Source organism: Pistacia vera, unplaced genomic scaffold (genome assembly GCF_008641045.1).
Source record: "Pistacia vera cultivar Batoury unplaced genomic scaffold, PisVer_v2 Contig398, whole genome shotgun sequence".
NCBI classification, from domain to species: domain Eukaryota; kingdom Viridiplantae; phylum Streptophyta; class Magnoliopsida; order Sapindales; family Anacardiaceae; genus Pistacia; species Pistacia vera.
Genome location: NW_022196221.1, coordinates 1 through 19,095, shown reverse-complemented (window position 1 = coordinate 19,095; position 19,095 = coordinate 1). Strand labels below are relative to the sequence as shown.

The 19,095-nt window shown below is 35.5% G+C and overlaps 6 protein-coding genes across 6 annotated transcripts; 5 read left to right on the top strand and 1 right to left on the bottom strand.

The window, feature by feature from the left end:
- The first annotated feature begins 271 nt into the window (after window positions 1-271).
- LOC116141413 lies at window positions 272-1,164 on the top strand. Its single transcript, XM_031426928.1, has one exon. It carries the CDS (start codon window positions 357-359, stop codon window positions 1,014-1,016), a length of 660 nt encoding a protein of 219 aa, XP_031282788.1. The 5' UTR covers window positions 272-356; the 3' UTR covers window positions 1,017-1,164.
- Window positions 1,165-3,764: 2,600 nt separating this feature from the next.
- On the top strand, window positions 3,765-4,802 carry LOC116141324 (RING-H2 finger protein ATL67-like). The gene has a single exon (XM_031426843.1). It carries the CDS (start codon window positions 3,888-3,890, stop codon window positions 4,488-4,490), a length of 603 nt encoding a protein of 200 aa, XP_031282703.1. The 5' UTR covers window positions 3,765-3,887; the 3' UTR covers window positions 4,491-4,802.
- Window positions 4,803-5,643: 841 nt separating this feature from the next.
- On the top strand, window positions 5,644-7,332 carry LOC116141323. The gene is made up of 2 exons (XM_031426842.1): window positions 5,644-5,727; window positions 6,113-7,332. The coding sequence occupies exon 2, from the start codon at window positions 6,128-6,130 to the stop codon at window positions 7,322-7,324; it is 1,197 nt and encodes a 398-aa protein (XP_031282702.1). The 5' UTR covers window positions 5,644-5,727; window positions 6,113-6,127; the 3' UTR covers window positions 7,325-7,332.
- A 937-nt stretch (window positions 7,333-8,269) lies between these two features.
- LOC116141421 lies at window positions 8,270-9,462 on the top strand. The gene is made up of 2 exons (XM_031426936.1): window positions 8,270-8,551; window positions 8,684-9,462. Exon 2 carries the CDS (start codon window positions 8,872-8,874, stop codon window positions 9,460-9,462), a length of 591 nt encoding a protein of 196 aa, XP_031282796.1. The 5' UTR covers window positions 8,270-8,551; window positions 8,684-8,871.
- Window positions 9,463-11,581: 2,119 nt separating this feature from the next.
- On the top strand, window positions 11,582-13,897 carry LOC116141334 (reticulon-like protein B5). Its single transcript, XM_031426853.1, has 5 exons — window positions 11,582-11,904; window positions 12,450-12,630; window positions 12,708-12,849; window positions 13,223-13,292; window positions 13,382-13,897. The coding sequence occupies exons 1-5, from the start codon at window positions 11,685-11,687 to the stop codon at window positions 13,546-13,548; spliced, it is 780 nt and encodes a 259-aa protein (XP_031282713.1). The 5' UTR covers window positions 11,582-11,684; the 3' UTR covers window positions 13,549-13,897.
- A 451-nt stretch (window positions 13,898-14,348) lies between these two features.
- Window positions 14,349-18,670, bottom strand: LOC116141333 (golgin candidate 3). Its single transcript, XM_031426852.1, has 9 exons — window positions 18,492-18,670; window positions 18,257-18,370; window positions 17,940-18,083; window positions 17,096-17,392; window positions 16,936-17,001; window positions 16,536-16,738; window positions 15,858-15,912; window positions 15,166-15,351; window positions 14,349-14,804 (listed from the first exon to the last, which is right to left on the bottom strand). Exons 1-9 carry the CDS (start codon window positions 18,645-18,647, stop codon window positions 14,469-14,471), a joined length of 1,557 nt encoding a protein of 518 aa, XP_031282712.1. The 5' UTR covers window positions 18,648-18,670; the 3' UTR covers window positions 14,349-14,468.
- Window positions 18,671-19,095: the final 425 nt, after the last annotated feature.

Here is a 19,095-nt window from a genome sequence, read left to right as displayed (position 1 = left end):
ATTGTGCAGAACTTTGATAGCAACTAGAATTAGGCACAGTATCTTTTCATTCATTGTGCCTAAATAACCACTCCATCAGTCCATGATCTGATGATCCATTCATCCACGTGTAAGATGTCCAATACCCAGATTGACAAAAGATGTGGAAAAAATATAAAACAACTTTAAAATTTGGTTCGGACTTCGGACGCAAGACTAAATTCTAATTACTTGAAGTCAATAATAGCCGACATTAGACTTCGTTCACATTACCAAACAATTAAACTTTATAAAACCACATACCAGCAGCCAGTATCACATCCTTCCAAATTGCCAACAGCTCCTTAAATTTTCTCCTAGTCATCTAGTCTCTAGCCATGGTAGAAAAAGAGCAAGTATGGCCACTAGCTCTGGCCACGGACCGTTTGAGCAGCGACGATGGGGTGTCGGGTTTAACTGCAAAGAAAGTTTGCCGCAGAAAATGCATCAAATGTTGTGGTTCCGTCGCTGCTGTATTGCTCATCCTAGCGATAGTGATGATCATTCTAATTTTGACGGTGTTCCGTGTGAAGGATCCTGAAATAAAATTAAATAGCTTTACAGTAAGTCAGCTTCAACTAATTAGCGGTACAATTCCGAAGCCTGGTGTCAACATGTCATTTATAGCAGACATTTCTGTGAAGAATCCAAACGTAGCTTCATACAGATACAGTAACACCACCACAAGCCTTTATTACCAAGGCATGTTTGTGGGTGAAGCCAGAGGGCCACCCGGCCGCGCCAAGGCCCAACAAACTTTGCGCATGAATATGACGGTGGATATTATCACAGACCGGTTGTTGTCCAGCCCGAATTTGCAATCGGATTATGCGTCTGGGCTTTTGCCTGTGGACAGCTACTCGAGAATTGGTGGAAGGGTGAATATTTTGAATGTTTTTAAGAGGCATGTTACCCTGACCATGAATTGCAGCATGACATTTAATATTTCCAGCCAGGGAATTCATGAGCAGAAGTGCAAGAAAAAGGTTGATCTTTAGAGTTTGACTGCTTATTATGCCTATGATAGCAGTTTTTGACATGTAAAATACGGTAGTTTTGCCTTTTGTCTTTGATTTCCGGTTATTATGATTTTCTGTATGCTGTAATTTTCACTCTGTATATATTATTGTACTCTTCTTAGTTTCATTTTAATCATTAACTTTAAATCAACTTCACCTACTTCAGGATTGAACTTAAAGCAGATTCAACCTGAAATAATTGGACAAGAACAAGGTCAGATTAAGTAATAATTAACACATGCAGAATTTCTCTTCAGAAGGCCTGCATAAATGGGGACTGAAACAATTCAGATCTATGGTGGAAGATTAGCAAACAAATTGTTTTAAATGGCATTTTACTGCTTTCCGGTGGTCAATAATAATATCCTAGACTGAGTCAAACCACTTGGTTCTTTGATGCTTCCTTCCTACAGCATGATTAACTCACTACTCAAAGCTAAAAAAGAAAAGAGACAAATTCAGTTTTTTCTGATCGGATTTTGGAGTATCATAACCATGCCTTGTTTGGTTGCCTGTTAAATTTCTTCTGGCGTGACCATACAGGCACACTTTCTTACTTAGTTCATGCCTTGTGTCAGACAGGGATCTTTATCATTTTCCAAAAGAAAACTTGTCTAAGGGAGTAGGATTGTTCTGATCATAAACCGTCCAACTTTGATCGAATTCTGGTCTTTCTGAATAGAGGGACTTTTCCATCGTCTGCAAAAGATTCTATGACGAGCAAAGAAATTTAACCGAATTCCTGTTCATTATTCTAGAATATGATTATAGTCCACTAATTTTGCTTTACTTTTAATAGACCTGAAAGTGCCAGATGAACCAACTGAAAAGCAGTAAAGCCTTTTTCTAAATTATGATGGTTACATTACAAGTAAACGAAGTCAGCCAAATTATATCCACTTCATGGGCCAAACTCCCTACTTCTTCCACCATTACACATTCATATATGCTGGCAAGAAAATACGCCAATAGTTGGATAACTTCTGTGGAACGCTACACTGATATGGACAACATTTTACCCAACTATAATTTTAAAACGAAACTGGGATTGGGGCCCAAATCTTCATAGTTGATTTGAATTACTCAAAAGATTTTTGTTTTGCAAATTAGCAAAGAGACATGTATAATATATATATATATAACAACACGAGAACAGAGGAGAATTGATTACTTGTTTTGGTAAATTAACATCATGTGAGCACCTCATATTAAAAACTTTATGCTAATTATTTTCTAGGTCAATGCAGTTTTCTCGGATTAATGGGTATTTTTGCAATTTTCTTGGGTATTTGGAACTTGGAAGCTACCAAACCCAATGTTAAGAAATAAAGAAAGATTCGTTGACCAGACACCACAGAAAGCTCAAAACATTGCAGGATTCATGTGAACTTTTGACCCGCTGAAGAATAGTGGTTTTTGTTCAGAAAATCGATAAATATGAAGAGGCTGCGGGAAAAAAAAGTGTTGGAAGAGAGAACTTTACTTTGGAATTAAAGATGCAATGGACCACAGTCTTATCTTGGCCCCGCCAAGTTGCAGCTAATTTTATCAATCTTTGCATACAATTGATTATTGAGTGTAGAAGGGTAAGTTTTAAAAAGAAAATAATGTACAATGCATTTATAATTCACTAAAGAGGTGATAAAGGAATAAAGGACGTTTTTTTTAAATAAAAGTTTTTCTATTGGAAGTATTTTAAACAATATCCTTAGTTATTTGTTCAAAAGAGTGAAGACATCTTATTAAATTTAGGAAGATCAATAATTACTCTCCCACTACCTAACAAACCCACGCTTAGCAAAGCTAAATAAGAATTATTCAAAAAAAAAATAAAAAAAATAAAAAAATAAAAAAATAAAAAAAATTAGAGCATCTAACAATTGTATCTGGGTCCTCAAGTTCGAGTCACAACGATTGTTAATAAAAGTGGTCATTAGAACTCTTATCGGATTAATAATTCAAGATTTTATGAAATTAATTGAGATGCATGCAAATTGATCTAAACACTCTCAATCATTAAAAAAAAATAAGGTCCTAAAACTGAACCCTTTCATGCAAATGACTCAGGAAAGAAAAAGAAATGAAGTAAGCTCCTAGTTTAGGCCAGAATTTCCAGCACCAAATTCTGTTAATCTGTTTATGATTTGTTATCTGTGATGGATATTCAGTTTGAGTATCTATATTGGGCCAAAACACTGGGAAACTATCTATGTTTTATGATCTTTTAAATTATAATGCTGCTTTAGTAATACCCAACTAAACTAGATTGTTATTTGGAGATAATATTTGGTTGATACGTAATTAACTTTTAAGATTCTTTTTTGCCATGGCCGGAATCAATCAGTTTATTTTTCTTACTAATCTTTGTTTCATATTATAAAAAAAGAAAAACTAGTACACTTTCAGACTGTCTTACAAAAAGGACCGAATTGGGGTGTGTCGGATTTGCTTGGTTCATGCGAGAAGAAAGATTCCAGCATGTTATAGAGTTGACCAATAATCCCAGAGTGAGAAACTGAAAAAAATCTCATTGAAAAGGTTATTATTTTGTAATGAGCAATATGTTTCATGTAATGAGGGGAAGATCGCACTTGAAACACAAACAGACACAATATGGTAAGAAGAGATTCAAAAGTCATATAGTTATACGCACTAATTAAAAATGAAGTCATAATATATTCTCTTGAACACACTCACAACTCACATAACAAATCATAATAAATGTCACCCTCTGTTTCCAAACCTAGTATTAAATGCTGCAGCTGGAAAACCCACCCACCTTCCACAAAAAACCTCCCCTAATCTTGTTCACCTTTTCCTCTCTCTAAATGGATCCTCCAACACCTTCAAATGTCCACTCCAACTCCCACCACAACCGCTGCTTCACCACCCAATTACCTAGCAAACCTTGGCCTTGGCTATTCCATTGCCATTGCTCTTGGTTTCTTGGTTCTTTTTTCTACTATTCTTCTTGCTTCTTACATCTGTTGCCGTTATTCTCGCCATCGTAATTCTAACCCTCAAAACAATAATCCAAATATTACCAACAACCCTAACTCTGATGGAATCATTCTCCCTCGTGTATTTTTCGTTGCTGAAGATGATGACCAAGACCAAAACCAAGATGATGATAACGTAGTTGTTGGTTTAGACCAATCTGTTATCAACTCATATCCCAAGTTTCAGTTCACTAAAGATAATATTTCCGGTGGTGGTGTTAATAGTAATAACACGACCTGTTCGATCTGTCTTTGCGAGTACAAAGATTATGAGATGTTAAGAATGATGCCCGAGTGTCGACACTATTTTCATCTCTGTTGCATTGATGCTTGGTTAAAGCTTAATGGGTCCTGCCCCGTTTGTAGGAACTCACCGTTGCCGACCCCACTTTCTACGCCGTTACAAGAGGTCGTGCCGTTGGCCCAATACGCTGCGGATCGCAGGAGGAGGTGATATGGGTTTAGTTTGGTTTGGGTTCTTTTTTTATTTTGAGTTGGGTGGGTGATTTGGGAGTTTTGTTTGGTGTGTTTGGGCGTGGTTTGGATAATTGTAAAATTTTTAAGTTTGTTTTAATTTTTTAAAAGGACGTAGTAATAGTGTTATAGGGGTTTTTGTTTGATGGATTGTGATTTTGATTGGTTAGGTATTTAGAGTACAAAAGATATGACTGAGTGATGCTTTTATGTTCGGCAGAATTGATAATCAACTGAGTAAAGTTAATCATCTGATTTTTTATTTTATTTTTGATTTGATTCATATATTCAAGATATCCAGTTTTTTCTAGCTGAAACTTCTTTTCATTCTAGAGTATAATGTGAACAAGGAGTTTCTTCTCTTACTCGTTTTACACAAGTACAGATCCAGCTGGTTCCCCCTCATTTCCCATTTGTTTCCAATCATTCTTTTGTCTTTTTATTGCTAATCCAGTTTAAAAACGAGTTTATACATATAATCTTCGGCATTGACGAAATGCATGAATTGTTTCTTAGAATTCAGGTTGTCTTCTTTGGTGATTATGATGTACCTTTAACACAGAATCCTATGGAGAATGCATACTACTTTATTTTCTCATATTAATATTCCTGTATTAAAGTGAAGTTTAGCTTAATTTGTTGGCAATTCAGAGAACCTAAAAACATTAAGTAGTTGATCCATAATCATGGACGGCTTTTAACTTCAGTGGTAGAATGCCAAGCTTTTTCTTCTATGATTTTTTTTTAACAGTTGTTGTTGGCCATCGTGTGCATATTATAGCACAATACTGCAGTCAGATGAAGTTGCTTCCAACCACTTTCTGTCAAACAGAAAAATACATTAATAAATTGAAAATTTCAGGCTTGTATTCTGCAAGACGTGTTCTTGGTTTCCTTGGAGCGAGCAAAAAACTTTACTCAATTCAAGCAATCGGATATTTTATTGGAAGCGTTGACTAGCTATCGTATGAGTATTGCTGACTTCCTAAACTTCAGTGGATTGCTTACTCCGCAGGAAATGCTCTCAAGAAGCGCAAAACCCAATGATATTAAAAATGAAGAAGAAAAAAAAAAGCTAGAGAACTCTGATCTCAAAAAATTCCAATCTCCAATTCTGCAATTAAAATATCTGAACTTCGTCTAATTCACCTCTCCCAAACCTTCCTCTGCTCACTCAGCCAATAGCTTTCAGCTTCAGGCTTCAGGTACTCTCTACGGTAATAATATTTTCTTAATTCTTGTCCTAATTTCTTATTGACTTGAGATGTAAATTTTGAGGATATCCAAAGTTCGTTTAGACTTGTTCCATAACTGTTGACTGTCACTCTTTTTTCTTGTAACTTCAAATTTTCGCTTAATTTTCTAATAAAGATAGAGATGCGAAAGCCAAATGTTGTCATGAAGTTAGGAACATTTAGAGGGGTTCGCAGCTCAATCTTTATTTTGGGGACCTTTGCTCTTCTCATTTCTATTGCTACATTGTCCAAGTTCTACTCTATAAGATCTCTTCTTGTTACTGATACCTTCTGTAATCACATTAACCGTGAGAGTCAAAGCATGATTGGAAATGAAGTGAGAGTGACTGTTGACATTGTTGTTCAGAAAATCCAGAAAGAAATGAATGACGTTAGAGATTTGCTAGTGGATTCTCCTTCTTCATCACCGCCACATTTGTTGAAATACGGTGCTTTTCTCGCAGATATCCTGGGGCTTATTGAGTCAGTTCAGGCATCTTTGCCTTCAAATGAAGGGACTCATGAGCATAACAATGATTTCAAAGCTGTCCATCCTCTGTTAAAGCCAAAGCAACAATCGGATGAACTGGCTGATTACTTCTTTATAGAAGAGATACGCAAGTATGTAAAGATCAAGCCCAACAGATTAGGGAAACAGAACTTCATGGGAGCTAATGCAACCTTCACTAGCATTGGCCACGCTTGTTTTGCCATGAAGAAAGAGCTTGAAGAGTATATGGATTACGATGTTGGTGAAATCTGTAATGATGATTGGAAACTAGCTCAAAAGCTGATGGTTCATGGTTGCGATCCATTACCCAGAAGGCGATGCTTCTCCAGAGCTCCTCAACTATACATGAAACCATTCCCCATCAATGAGTCAATGTGGAAGCTTCCTGACAATCGAAATGTTCGATGGAGTCAGTATAGATGCAAAAATTTCACTTGCCTCGCGAATAATACAACTCATAAGGGGTTCTTCAAGTGTGCAGATTGCTTTAATCTTTCTGATCATGAAATGCCCAGATGGATTAAACAAGTGGAATTAGACCCTATTACTAATTTAACTGCAGACTTTTTGATACCTGAAGTGCTTGATATCAAGCCTGGGGAGATCAGAATTGGATTGGATTTCAGTGTAGGAACTGGAACTTTTGCAGCCAGGATGAAGGAGTTCAATCTCACAGTAGTGTCAGCTACTGTCAATCTTGGCGCACCTTTTAGTGAAATGATAGCTCTAAGAGGGCTTGTTCCTCTATACTTAACAATAAATCAGAGGATCCCATTCTTTGATAATACTCTGGATATAATTCACACAACAAGGTTTCTTGACGGATGGATCGATTTTGTGCTCCTGGACTTTATATTATATGATTGGGATAGAGTTTTGAGGCCTGGGGGATTGCTTTGGATTGACAGTTTTTTCTGCTTGAAGGAGGATTTGAGTGATTACTTGGAGGCCTTTAAGGTGCTAAGATATAAGAAGCATAAATGGGTGATTGTTCCAAAGCGAGATAAAGATGATCGAGAGGTCTTTTTCTCTGCTATATTAGAGAAACCACCAAGACCATTCCGATGATCAAGTGAAGTACATCAATTTATGACATTAATTTATATGTTATCTAATATTTTATTAATTTCACATCTTTGCATTGCAATTGTTTTATTATATAGTTTACTTAAACTATTGGATTCTTTTGTGCAAGTAACAAATCACTAACTCTTTAGAAATGCTTCCCCACATAAACTACCAACTAACCCAAAGCTCAAAGTCAAAATTTAATCAAGGAAGAAGCCACAATCACATTTTATTTCATTAGTCACTCCTTTTTTCCTTTTTAAACATGCATGCTTCTGATTGTGACTCAATAACTCGATAAAATTCTTGAATCTGCATTCTGCAACCACCCAAAGGGGGACTTGATCTGCCACCAATCAGATTTTTATTTTATACATGCAACAAACTAGTATTTGTTTGTGAAATGAGAGGACAATAGGATGATGGCCCTACTAAATTAATGTTTACTATTTCATCAATTTGAAGACAAACGTCTCTCTCCCAATTTTGTATTCCCGAAAGGGGAATTTTCGTCTTGTCATAATGAAATATTTTGCTTTATGGTTTACATAAATGTCACTTTCATATATGTCCCTAGTTTTACACTATTTTACAATTTTGTGACTGTTAGTACCTCAATGTCAATGGGTATGTATGTCCATAAATAACTTCACTCCCAAAATCTTCTTTTAAACCATATTTTGCATCCATAGCATGATTGTATTATATGTGGGATTTAGTTATTAGTGTTTTATATCTGAATTGAAAAAATAGAATTATATGCTCTTCTTTGTTTCACTCTTTTTTATCATTTTTCGGTTATCCTAATTAGACTAAAAAATAGAATATGTATTTGTTTATTTGTTGGGATCATTATTCTGAAAATTAATCATAATCAAATAAATTTTTTTTGTATTGAAAATGAAAAGGTGGGACTTGTTTTCAATCATTCTATCCAACTCAAATCCATTTTTTAGAGTTATGGAGGCTATTTGATCGTAAACATACTTTATAAATGTGCATTCAACCGCCCACATTGACAACGTAAAATCAAATTGTAAAACTAAAATCCCTAAACTCCCAACCCCTAACGATTTTCACCAGCAATTCATCTCCAATCGAAGACCCTCGCCATCCCTTCTCCAATCGACCGGAGACGCCATCCCTTCCACCGAACGGCGACACCTTCAGTGTAACAATTGACCCGCGACGCCATCTCTTCCATCACACCTCCACCATTGCTGATCGGTGAGTTTTTACCAAAGATTGTATTTTACTCATTTTTGATATCTGGGTTGGGCTTATTCTGTCAATTTGCTATCTGGTTTTGCTTGCTTAGTTAATGTGTTTTGGCTTTCTGGGTTTGGTCTCATTGCACAGTTTTTAAGTTCCCATTTCAAGTTTTTGGACCTTGATGAAGATGAATTGCAACCTGATCTGGAAAGAGTATATGGGGAAAAACGATCAGAAGATGCATAGATAAGAAGAAGAAAAAGGTTCGTGAAAACCCATTTTGGGCTAGGATTGATAAACTGATAGAGGCTATTACTGAGAAGAGTTTGGGATCTATGGTGCCCTATCGCAATGGAGGTGCGAATGCACAAGAGAACGGAAGAGCTGCAACTGATTTATATTCCATGGCAAACTGTCAGCAGATTTTGACAAGTATGGAGTTGGATTTCAGCATATTCATCGGGGCTGTGAAGTTCTTAGTTGACAAGCCGGCATGGCGTGAAATATTTGTGAACATGCCACCAGAGCATAGGGCATTTTGGGTGCATCATGACTTTAAAACAAGCGCTGCAACTTTATATTCCATGCCAAACTGTCTGCGGATTTTGACAAGTATGGAGTTGGATTTCAACATATTCATTGGGGCTGTGAAGTTCTTAGTTGACAAGCCGGCATGGCGTGAGATATTTGTGAACATGCCACCAGAGCATAGGGCATTTTGGGTGCATCATGACTTTAAAACAAGCGCTGCAACTTTATATTCCATGCCAAACTGTCTGCGGATTTGGACTAGTATGGAGTTGGATTTCAACATATTCATCGGGGTTGTGAAGTTCTTAGTTGACAGGCCGGCATGGCGTGAGATATTTGTGAACATGACACCAGAGCAAAGGGCAGCTTGGGTGCATCATGACATTAACAATTGACAGGTTTGTCTTTCGTGTTGAACAAATGTGTTTTATTTGTTGTTTGAGACTTATTCCTTTAACAGTTGGTATTTTTACTACCTTTTTATTGAAGACTTCAGTTATAACTTGATTAGAGATTTGATGAACTATTGTGGTTATTCCATAACTTCATTTGAGTTCTTATTTTAAGAATTGATGAAAATTGTGTTGTTCTGCGATGTGAAAGAACATGTTTTATATATGTTGAAGATTGTAATGTGATTTATACATTGAATGTTATTTTTTGCAAAGTACTGCAAATATGAATTGTTTTACAAATTGTTATAAATGGACAGATATAGATTTTTTCTAGGCGTACAAAGCGTCAGCGAAACCTTCAATGTGAAGAAGAAGAAGTTCTAGAAGATGTTGCAGCTGGATTGTGTGCGTTAGCTTTGTCCTAATTGTTAATGGAATATATGTGTAAGGATTTTAAGGATTGAACTAGTAGTTTACTATTATTAATTTAGATATGTATTTATAAAATTATGAACTTTCGATACCGTAATGTACTTTTATTTCTAGTTTTTAAATTATTTATTAGTAGTTGAAATTATTGTAGAGAATTTTTTTTTTTTATTTAGTGATAAAAAATTACCAAACAACTATTTAATATTATTTAAACTGAAAAAAAAAAGTTACATAATCAAATAATAAAATATTTTTAAAAATGTATCAAACAATTATCACATCATAAAAACCCTTTTTAAAAACATATCAAATAATTATTTATCATTTTATTTGACTCTTGATATGATTTTGAAATATTATATCAAATATATTTTTAGAATCTTATCGTATTTAATTCAACTTAAAATAAATTCCATAATAACATTTTTCTATAATCTACAAACAGCCTTGTGTTATCTACCCTTATTTTATATATTTTAATAACAGTAATATTACCCTCATAAATATTTCTTATTAATTTTTTCTCATAAACGCGATGTGTCGGCTCATAATTGGTCAGTTTGTAATAAGTTTTGTCTATCCAATATTGGGTCTCGCCTGACCAAATGTGAGTTAAGTAATTACAAACTGTCATATCAATGTTTGTCAACCTATGTTTATTCTTCCAAGGTCAGTTAGGGATAAGCACGGGTCGGGGCGCGGCCGGGGACCCTTGTCTCTGATCCCGGCCTGAAAGCCCAAGGGGATTCCCTGATCCCAGCCTGTAGCCTGTTCGGAGAATTCGGAGAATCCCCGAATAAAGCCGGTTCCCCAAACTCCTGAATTCCCTGTTTGGGAGTTTTGTGTCTTTTTATGCCCTTATTACCATTTTCTTCAAATTATAATATATCTTCCAAAAAAAAAAATTAAATCTATAGTGATTTATTGATTTATAATAATCAATCAAAAATACCAAATGATATATTACACGTATATAACATATATATTATGTATTAACATATGATTATAGATAATAGCATATTATGTATAATATATAACATATATACATTATACTTATATATCATGTATAATATATAATATATGATTGATTTTTAAATATTAAAATTAATATAGGTATATATAATATATATGATTGACTTTTTAATATATATATATACACTGGCTGGGTCAGGGATTTCGGGACGAAGAAAAAACGAGGCTAGAGCTGGGCAAGACCCATCTTGACCCCGACCCATCCTCGAATTTTGGGACTAATTTTGGGTCCAATCTTGAATGATTCGAGAAAACTCTGCCTCGTCCGGGTCCGGGTGGGACGGATCCCGCAGGCCAAAGTTGTATGCCCATCCCTAAGGTCAGCTAATAGGGAGCCCACTGATGTTAACTTCAACCGACAACTGGCCGTCCAAACGACACATCACTGCCATCCAAAGTGCCACGTGTCCCTTATCCCTTTTTACCAGGTCGGTGACTTTTCAAACATCCACCGTCTCTGTGCTGTCTCCACGTTTCGACATGAAGCGCTGATGGAAGAATCAACGTACACCACCACCGCCACTTAAAATCAAATCTAACGGCGTCTTCTCCTCGTACATGTATCAATATTAACGCCGTCAACTTTTTCATTTTAAATTTACCCGAACCTGAACCTCAGCCTCGTATTCATTATTTGTTTAAATAGGCCCACGAACACATTCACTCAGGTATCTAAAAATCAGGAGTCTCATTCATTTTTCACTTTATCTCACTGAAAAAGATTTTATTTGTGAACTAAATTAGGGTTTTCGTGAAACATGGCGGAGCAAGCGGAGCATAAGGAGAATCCGGCTGAGTCGATAATGGAGAAGATAAGCGAGAAGATACACGGTGACGATCACGATTCGTCATCGTCTTCGGATTCGGATTCGGATTCCAAAACTCAGAAACCGGCCTCCCCATCGTCAGTGAAGGCTAAGGTCTACCGTTTGTTTGGCAGGGAGCGACCGGTTCACCATGTTCTCGGTGGTGGAAAGCGTATGGATACTCTCTCATTCTTTTAAAGTCTATTTATATTTGGAGATTGGCTTAATTGTTTGTTTAATGACTTATTGTGAACATTTTTCGTTATTATTTAGAAAGTGAAATATTATTTTATAGTGATTTTTGAAACCTCTGTATGGTTGATGAAAAAAGAGCAGGAATATTGGAAAATGTAGGAATTTATTCAAATTTGAGATTCATTGATGTTGGTTGTTGAGAAATCATTAGTAAGGACAGAAAATCCTATACCAAAAGAAAGGGAATATCAAACCTAATATTATGGTTGGTGATTTTTAAGTTAATTTAGTGTTTTTTTTTTTTTTTTTCTTTATAATATCATATTCGACACGGTTGTTGATCTCTTGTAATGGTAATAAGGAGCAAGAGTTGAAGTGTCTTGTTTTTGTTTTCTTAACTGTAATTTCTGAGCAACTAACCAGAGATGTTTGCTTAGATTAGTTGATATAAATTATGGTAAGATTTTTGGGTGTTATTTTAGGCTCCAATCTCTCACTGTTTTTGTGTTTGATTTCTTACAGCTGCTGATGTGGTCTTATGGAGAAACAAGAAGATTTCTGCTGGTGTACTTGGTGTAGCCAGTGCAGTCTGGGTTCTGTTTGAGTTGATTGAATACCACCTGCTTACTCTGGTCTGCCACATTTCAATACTTGCACTTGCAGTCTTGTTCTTGTGGTCCAATGCTCAGAGCTTCATCAATAAGTAAGCTTTTGGCACTTAAATGCTTGTGCTCACTTAAGTAAACAATAACTTGAAATCTTTACTTCTTCTGTTTGTAGGGCTCCTCCTCGCATCCCTGAAGTTCATCTTCCTGAGGAGCCATTTCTACAGGTTGCTTCAGCATTGACGATTGAGATTAATCGGGCTTTGGCAGTATTGCATAGTATTGCCTCTGGAAGAGACTTAAAGAAGTTTTTCATTGTATGTTCATCATCTATCCGTATAACTTGTTTTTGAATGTTTTACCTTTAATAGAAATATGTTTCTAAAGTGCTTTACTGGTTTGAGGATCTTATGTAACCTCTAAACTTTGTTTTCCTGTTAGTTTAGATAATAGATACTTTAATATCAATGAATTCGTAATTATTTGTGGACAAAAACAGTATGTTCTTGATTGCTAGTTATGTTATTTGGCTCATACTGTCGTACTGTGCTCTGTTAATTTGGTGATGCTTATTTGATTATGCATTTTGGGAAGTGTTTATATTGTAATTATCTTTTGCTTCTGCTATCATTATTTTCATTTCATTGTTGATTTCTAAATTAAGAATTCTGTATATATTCTGGATGTCAGGTTATAGCTGCCTTGTGGGTCTTGTCCATTGTGGGGAGTTGGTGCAACTTCTTGACCTTGTTTTATATATGTAAGTACATTGGGAGCTCTTTGTGTGCTTATAGTAATAATTGTTTGTTAAATAAGATGCTCAACTTTAATCTTGATTTATAAATACAGCTTTTGTTTTGCTGCACACGGTGCCTGTTCTTTATGAGAAGTATGAGGACAAGGTTGACCCCTTAGCTGAGAAGGCTACGATTGAGATCAAAAAACAGTATGGTGTTTTTGATGCAAAGGTTCTGAGTAAGATTCCCAAAGGTCCATTGAAAGCCAAGCGAGTTTAGGTAGTCATGGCTGGTATTTGGGGATCCGGATGGCTGTGGGTATTACTGGTTGGTGATTCTGTTATCTAACCATATATTGGTTGTAATTGGCTTCCCCACAATTTGTTTCAAGTGTTTGGTTTGCAATTTGAACTGGTTTAGGCATTTTGTGGGGTTAGTTTTGAGTTGTGATTTTATTTGTCTGCTCTATGGTAGCTTACAGATAACACTTTTAACTATAGGTGATTCTGTGACAACGATGGTTATATTTTGATATTAGCAGTTTCTTGTACATGGTTTTGTATCACCAGGATAACTGTGATGCATGTTATTTTATGAACATGTTAGGCTTTTAAATGTTAGTATGAAATGCATGATGCTTGATTGTTTAGATTTATTGTTTTGAAAAAAGAATTCTATATTAAATTTTTTTATTTATTTGTGTGGGCATCAATGGTAGCCTTTTTTTCTCATCCAAGGTGACTTCGCTGATAATTCATTGCCACCATCCTCCCTGCCTACTCTCAAGCTATAGTTGCTTTGTTGGTATCGGTATGGTAAAAAGAAATATTTTTTTTATCCCAAAAAATTAATTCATTATCATTAATATTATTCTTTTGTCATTTTATATGACAGTTACGTAAGAGGCTGTAGTAATAATAGCTATCAATTCTCTGGTGATTTTCCACTTTGACAGCAAGGCTAAATCATGACAAAAAACTCCTCTTAATATTGTCGAGCCAGAGTTTGTCCATTTCCATTTGATTTGCATTTTAATATTTAATGTGCTGAAATACAGTTTGGTGTACCAAGTACAAACATGAGCTATAAAAGAAACACTTCTTATTTGTGTATAAAAAGAATTGACGGAACCAGATTGCATAGCTACAATATCAACAAAGAATCTATACCTTTGATTAATTACACAATTCAACATATTCTCAGTAGTTGGGTAATAGTCTTGAGAGACGAGAAATGCTCTCTGATGATGAAAGAGGAACAGTTGAGAACTCAGAATCAGAATGATCAAATGACCTTAAATTTCCACGGGCAGGTGGAGGATCAAAATTTTGGCTGGGTGATATACTCGATCTTGAGAAACCAGAGGGAGCACCAAGTGTGTTTGTTCGCTGGTCAGGCACTGGTGTACTAGTCTCTGCAGTTGGATATTGTCCAGGTATATCTTCCTTCGATCGAGCCATGTTTTCTGCTGATTCTCTCCTCTCTCTTTCTTCAGTTTCCATAAGAAGAAAATCAACCCATAGATCTGCGAAGGACTGAAAAAAAAAAAAAAAAAAGGATTAAGTAAAACCGTGAATTCAAATTAGAGGTATTAAGGAAGACGTCACACAAGGCAGGCATAGAGGACCAGCCTTTTCAAGTTATAGCTAAGTTCACACACACGCCTACACAAACCATTAAGTATGCCAAAAAGGATCGAGTGATAACCAAAACATTTAGATATATTTTAGTAGATAATCATCAGTGATAATGAAACCAATCAAGTCTTATAAGCACTGAAGAAAAGAAAGGTAAAAGAAAGAAACCACTCACAGCTTAAACTGACTTGGAGCAACCTACTAAAAGTAGTTTCTAAAGAACATATCTGAAATTCGTGAAAGTTAAAAACATATGAACCTGATTGTCAGATGTCATGTTTGAATGTGCTTCAGCCGAACTTCCTCCCAAGATGCCACCAACTAAGCGGCCAGGCAGGCCCAAAACCCCACGAACAACACCTTTTCCAGAACCTTGTTGAGCAACACCTATTCTCTGCTTGTCTTCATCAGAAAATCCCAGCATTCGAACCATAAGATCCAGAACCTGAAACCCACATCAATGGCAATGGTGCATGAGTGAAATTTATTAAGAACGGTAACTTTAGCCAATTAAAGAGGATATTTCACAAGTGCAGCAACTTTGGTTAGGTTGAGAGAATTAGAAGCATTTGTTTTTCCTCTTTTCAGTGCATGGCTGAAACAAAAACTCTCAAAATCAACAGTTTCTTATAGCTAGATGAGTTCTCTAACACTATTTAATGGACATATTCAGATTTCTTTTGGATTCAGAGATAGATCTTTGCTTTTGTGTGATTTGTCCTTTCACTACCTAGTGTCTGCCTTGCATCGCTCTCAAAACTAGAAGACAGGAGTTGAGGGCAGGGAGAAAAGGAAACAATAACCTTCTTATTATCATCTAAAAGCAAAAACTGACCAGGGTTGATGCTCCAACCAATCATTTGAATCAGCATGTCATGAAATGAAGGAGGATATCTTTTCATAGTATTTTCATCTTAAAACTTTGATGACCATACCATGAAGTCTTCTTACCTCTTTGCTGTGGTTTCTTTGGAAGTATGTAACCAATAATTTGATCACAATGCGCCTGCCAACATACACAATCACAAGATTTAGATTTTGCAGTATTCAATAATTTAATAAAAGAAAATGGAAGCATTCATTTTCGACAAAAGAGACTTTTATAGTAAATTTACCGATATAGCAATCACAATTATAGCCTCAAGGCGGCAGCACAAGCATGATGAATTTTAATTTTTAATCTTTAATTTCAGCAAGAGATGTGAAAGTTGTGTTATGGGGGGGTGATGGTGATCCCACTAAAGGAACCTAGCGAAGATTCACTGATCAACTGTCTGGATTTGATTGTTACTAACAAAAAAACACATTCAACTAAGGCAACCCCACAATTCACATATGATTTACAGCTAATGACTCCTAAAGTGGTTAAGAACATAACATAGGAGAAAAGGAATAAAGGAGACAAGAAAATCTGTTAAAAAAATGTTCATTGTATTATACGGCCAGTCATTCATTTCAATGAAGCATCACTATCAACAAGAAATAATTCCCAATTTTATTATATAGGTGAAGGTTGCCCTTCATGGCGCAAGCTATATCTTAATCTAATACCATAATCTATGCAGCCAACAATGAATTTTATGTAAGCACATAATTCACCAAAATAATAACAATTCTAAACATGCTAACCTGTCAACAAGAAAATCTGAATCCACTGACATTCGGTTAAGTCTGGTCATACTTTGCTCAAGAGCACGACGTAGTTTTGCATTATCTTCCTCAAGCTTGTTTACTCTGCATTTTCCCTCTGCCATTGTCTTTTCAATTTGGGAAAGCTTGACCAAGATTTCTTCCTTTTCCCTCCTTGATACTTCTGCTCTTTGATCTGCATCCTGGAGGAGGAATAGACTCTCAAAACAAGAAGCAAAACCACTTTTCAAAACACTAACACTAGTACTTTCTTATAAGCCCCATCCTGAAGAAAGGAACTTGCAGCTATAATAGATTAACAAAAGACGGTATATGAATTGCATTTTATATGAAAACAATTACAGATATATTTCAAATAGCAAAGCAAGACAGGTCATACTTTCAAAAGTTTGGAAAGTTGAGCTGATTCTTCTCTTGCCAAAGACAACTCATGTTCCAAATGCCCCTGTGCACATGATAAAATAACCGGGCATAAAATTCAGATGTCTCTGCTTTCAGAAAGAGTCAAAAACATGGGAAACAGTTACGGTTCAGTTTACCTTAGCTTCAATTTCAGCAAAGTACTGCCCAAGAGCAGTTTGAAGATTAAGAAGTTCAACATTTTTGGCATCCAATGTCCGCATACAGTTTCCAAGTTTTCGGTTCAAATCTTCAATGATTTCCTTAGACTTCAGAATTTCATTATTGTTCATCATCTTAACATCCTCCTGACTAGCAACTGCCTGCTTCAGAGCTCTTTCCAAATTTGATATTTGAGCTACTTGATATTCATTAATCTCACGAAGCTTTTCAATGATTTTACTGTCCTCATCCATTTTTTCTGATTCTTCATTTTCCTAGACAGCACTTGAGCAAGTGAGACCATCTATAATTTTTCAATGCAGAAAATTTTGAAGATAACAATTATTCATAAATACACATGAACCTAAACACAACTTGAATTTAGCAGAGGTTCTAGGAAGTGGTATTGACAAAGATAGCAAAGCTTTGGCATGAAAATAACGAATTTCATATTAAAATAAAGTGAGGAAAGGTCAATATATCTCAAAAAACTCCTTTAAACAACAATTAAGTCATTAATCATTCCAACTGGCACTGATGATTAGAGTCCCTGTTAAGGAACTGTAGCTCTAATAATTATTGAAAAGCATACAATGGTGAACTGCCCAGGAAAAGAATTGAATCAACATATTCTTTTCACAAGGATGTGCCACTTTCATAAGAGAAATATAATTATGTGCAAGAAAGAGCAGTTCACTCTGAAGTGTCTCCTCAATATAATTAAAGCAGAAGCCACAAAACTAATAAAAATTAAAACATAGATCACACAAATTTCAAAAAAATTAAATGAGATTATGAGTTGGAAAATACTGGAATGCCAACCTTTTCTAACAGATGTTGCTTAAGGCGGCCTAATTCTTGTAATGCTTTGTCCCTCTCACAGCGTGTTTCCTTCAAATCTTTATCCAATTTCTGCAAAGATAGCTCCATTTCTTCTCTTCCAGGGAAACTTTCAGATAGTTCTACCTTTTGGGAGAAAGAAGTAACACATTGAGCAAAGGATAACAGCGCAAGCCCACTGGGTACTACAATATTGCTTGGCATTACTATATCATGGGGTTAACATGCATATGCAACTTTACCTAGCAAGTATGGCAAGTGAATGTATCAAACACACAAACACAAACAAGAAGACTGACCCCTTTCAAACTACTTCGATGTTGATTCGGACTTTCTGAAGCATCTGGAAAGATTTTGTCATTCAAAGGTTTTCTGCACTTTTCCAAAAGAGCCTGAAGTTCACTCTTCTCCATCTATACATTAATGTAAAGAATTGGAAAAGATTCAGTCTCATACAAAAATCAAGGTAAATTCTGAAAAATATTATGACACTTCTCCAATAACAGCAACTTTAAAATGCACAAAATTTTCAACCTTAAGATTATTGTTTTCCCTCTCTAGAGTTGCAACTACTCTTTTCAAATTCTCTGACATGTCTTCTGCATCTTCATCCTCCCTTCTATTCAACTCCAGTTGCAGTCTACTTATTTCTGACAATTTTTCACTCATTTCTCTGTGTATTTCGCTCATCTCTACAGAGTTCTGCCAATACAGAAGAAAGTATGCCGTTAGAAAGCATACAAGTAAAAGGGAATAGTAGAGAAACTGCAGAAGAATAAACTAAAACAAACTTCTGTATTCCCAAATGCAAGAGAAGACCATGTAATGAATGAGTAATGAATTATACAAAGAAAAAGTTAAATTTATTAAATGCTGTGATAATTGCACAAAAGGCAGCATGATGGCATGGGATGCAAAGTACTGATTTTGTTAAAATATTATTAATATCATTATTCAACTTTACAACAAAACACATACATTCAAATGTGAGAGTGTATGTTTCTAATAGATAAATTACAAAGTTCTCCCTGTCTTCTCACAAAGAAAAAATAAAAGAAAGCAATCAAAGAAATGTTTCCACTGGAAGCCTCTATGTGTCTAATGTCTATCTTTAAAAAGGACCACTCAGTCTCAGGCA

Bases quoted from the DNA above. Each gene is read 5' to 3' on its own strand.
- LOC116141413 (XM_031426928.1), top strand. From the start codon at position 357: ATGGTAGAAAAAGAGCAAGTATGGCCACTAGCTCTGGCCACGGACCGT.
- LOC116141334 (XM_031426853.1), top strand. From the start codon at position 11,685: ATGGCGGAGCAAGCGGAGCATAAGGAGAATCCGGCTGAGTCGATAATG. The intron at 12,631-12,707 runs GTAAGCTTTTGG...TTCTGTTTGTAG, and splicing joins GCTCAGAGCTTCATCAATAA to GGCTCCTCCTCGCATCCCTG. The intron at 12,850-13,222 runs GTATGTTCATCA...TCTGGATGTCAG, and splicing joins ACTTAAAGAAGTTTTTCATT to GTTATAGCTGCCTTGTGGGT.
- LOC116141421 (XM_031426936.1), top strand. From the start codon at position 8,872: ATGGTGCCCTATCGCAATGGAGGTGCGAATGCACAAGAGAACGGAAGA.
- LOC116141324 (XM_031426843.1), top strand. From the start codon at position 3,888: ATGTCCACTCCAACTCCCACCACAACCGCTGCTTCACCACCCAATTAC.
- LOC116141333 (XM_031426852.1), bottom strand. From the start codon at position 18,647: ATGAGCGAAATACACAGAGAAATGAGTGAAAAATTGTCAGAAATAAGT. The intron at 17,002-17,095 runs GTAAACTGAACC...TCATGTGCACAG, and splicing joins TTGCTGAAATTGAAGCTAAG to GGGCATTTGGAACATGAGTT. The intron at 16,739-16,935 runs GTATGACCTGTC...TTCCTCCTCCAG, and splicing joins AACTTTCCAAACTTTTGAAA to GATGCAGATCAAAGAGCAGA.
- LOC116141323 (XM_031426842.1), top strand. From the start codon at position 6,128: ATGAATGACGTTAGAGATTTGCTAGTGGATTCTCCTTCTTCATCACCG.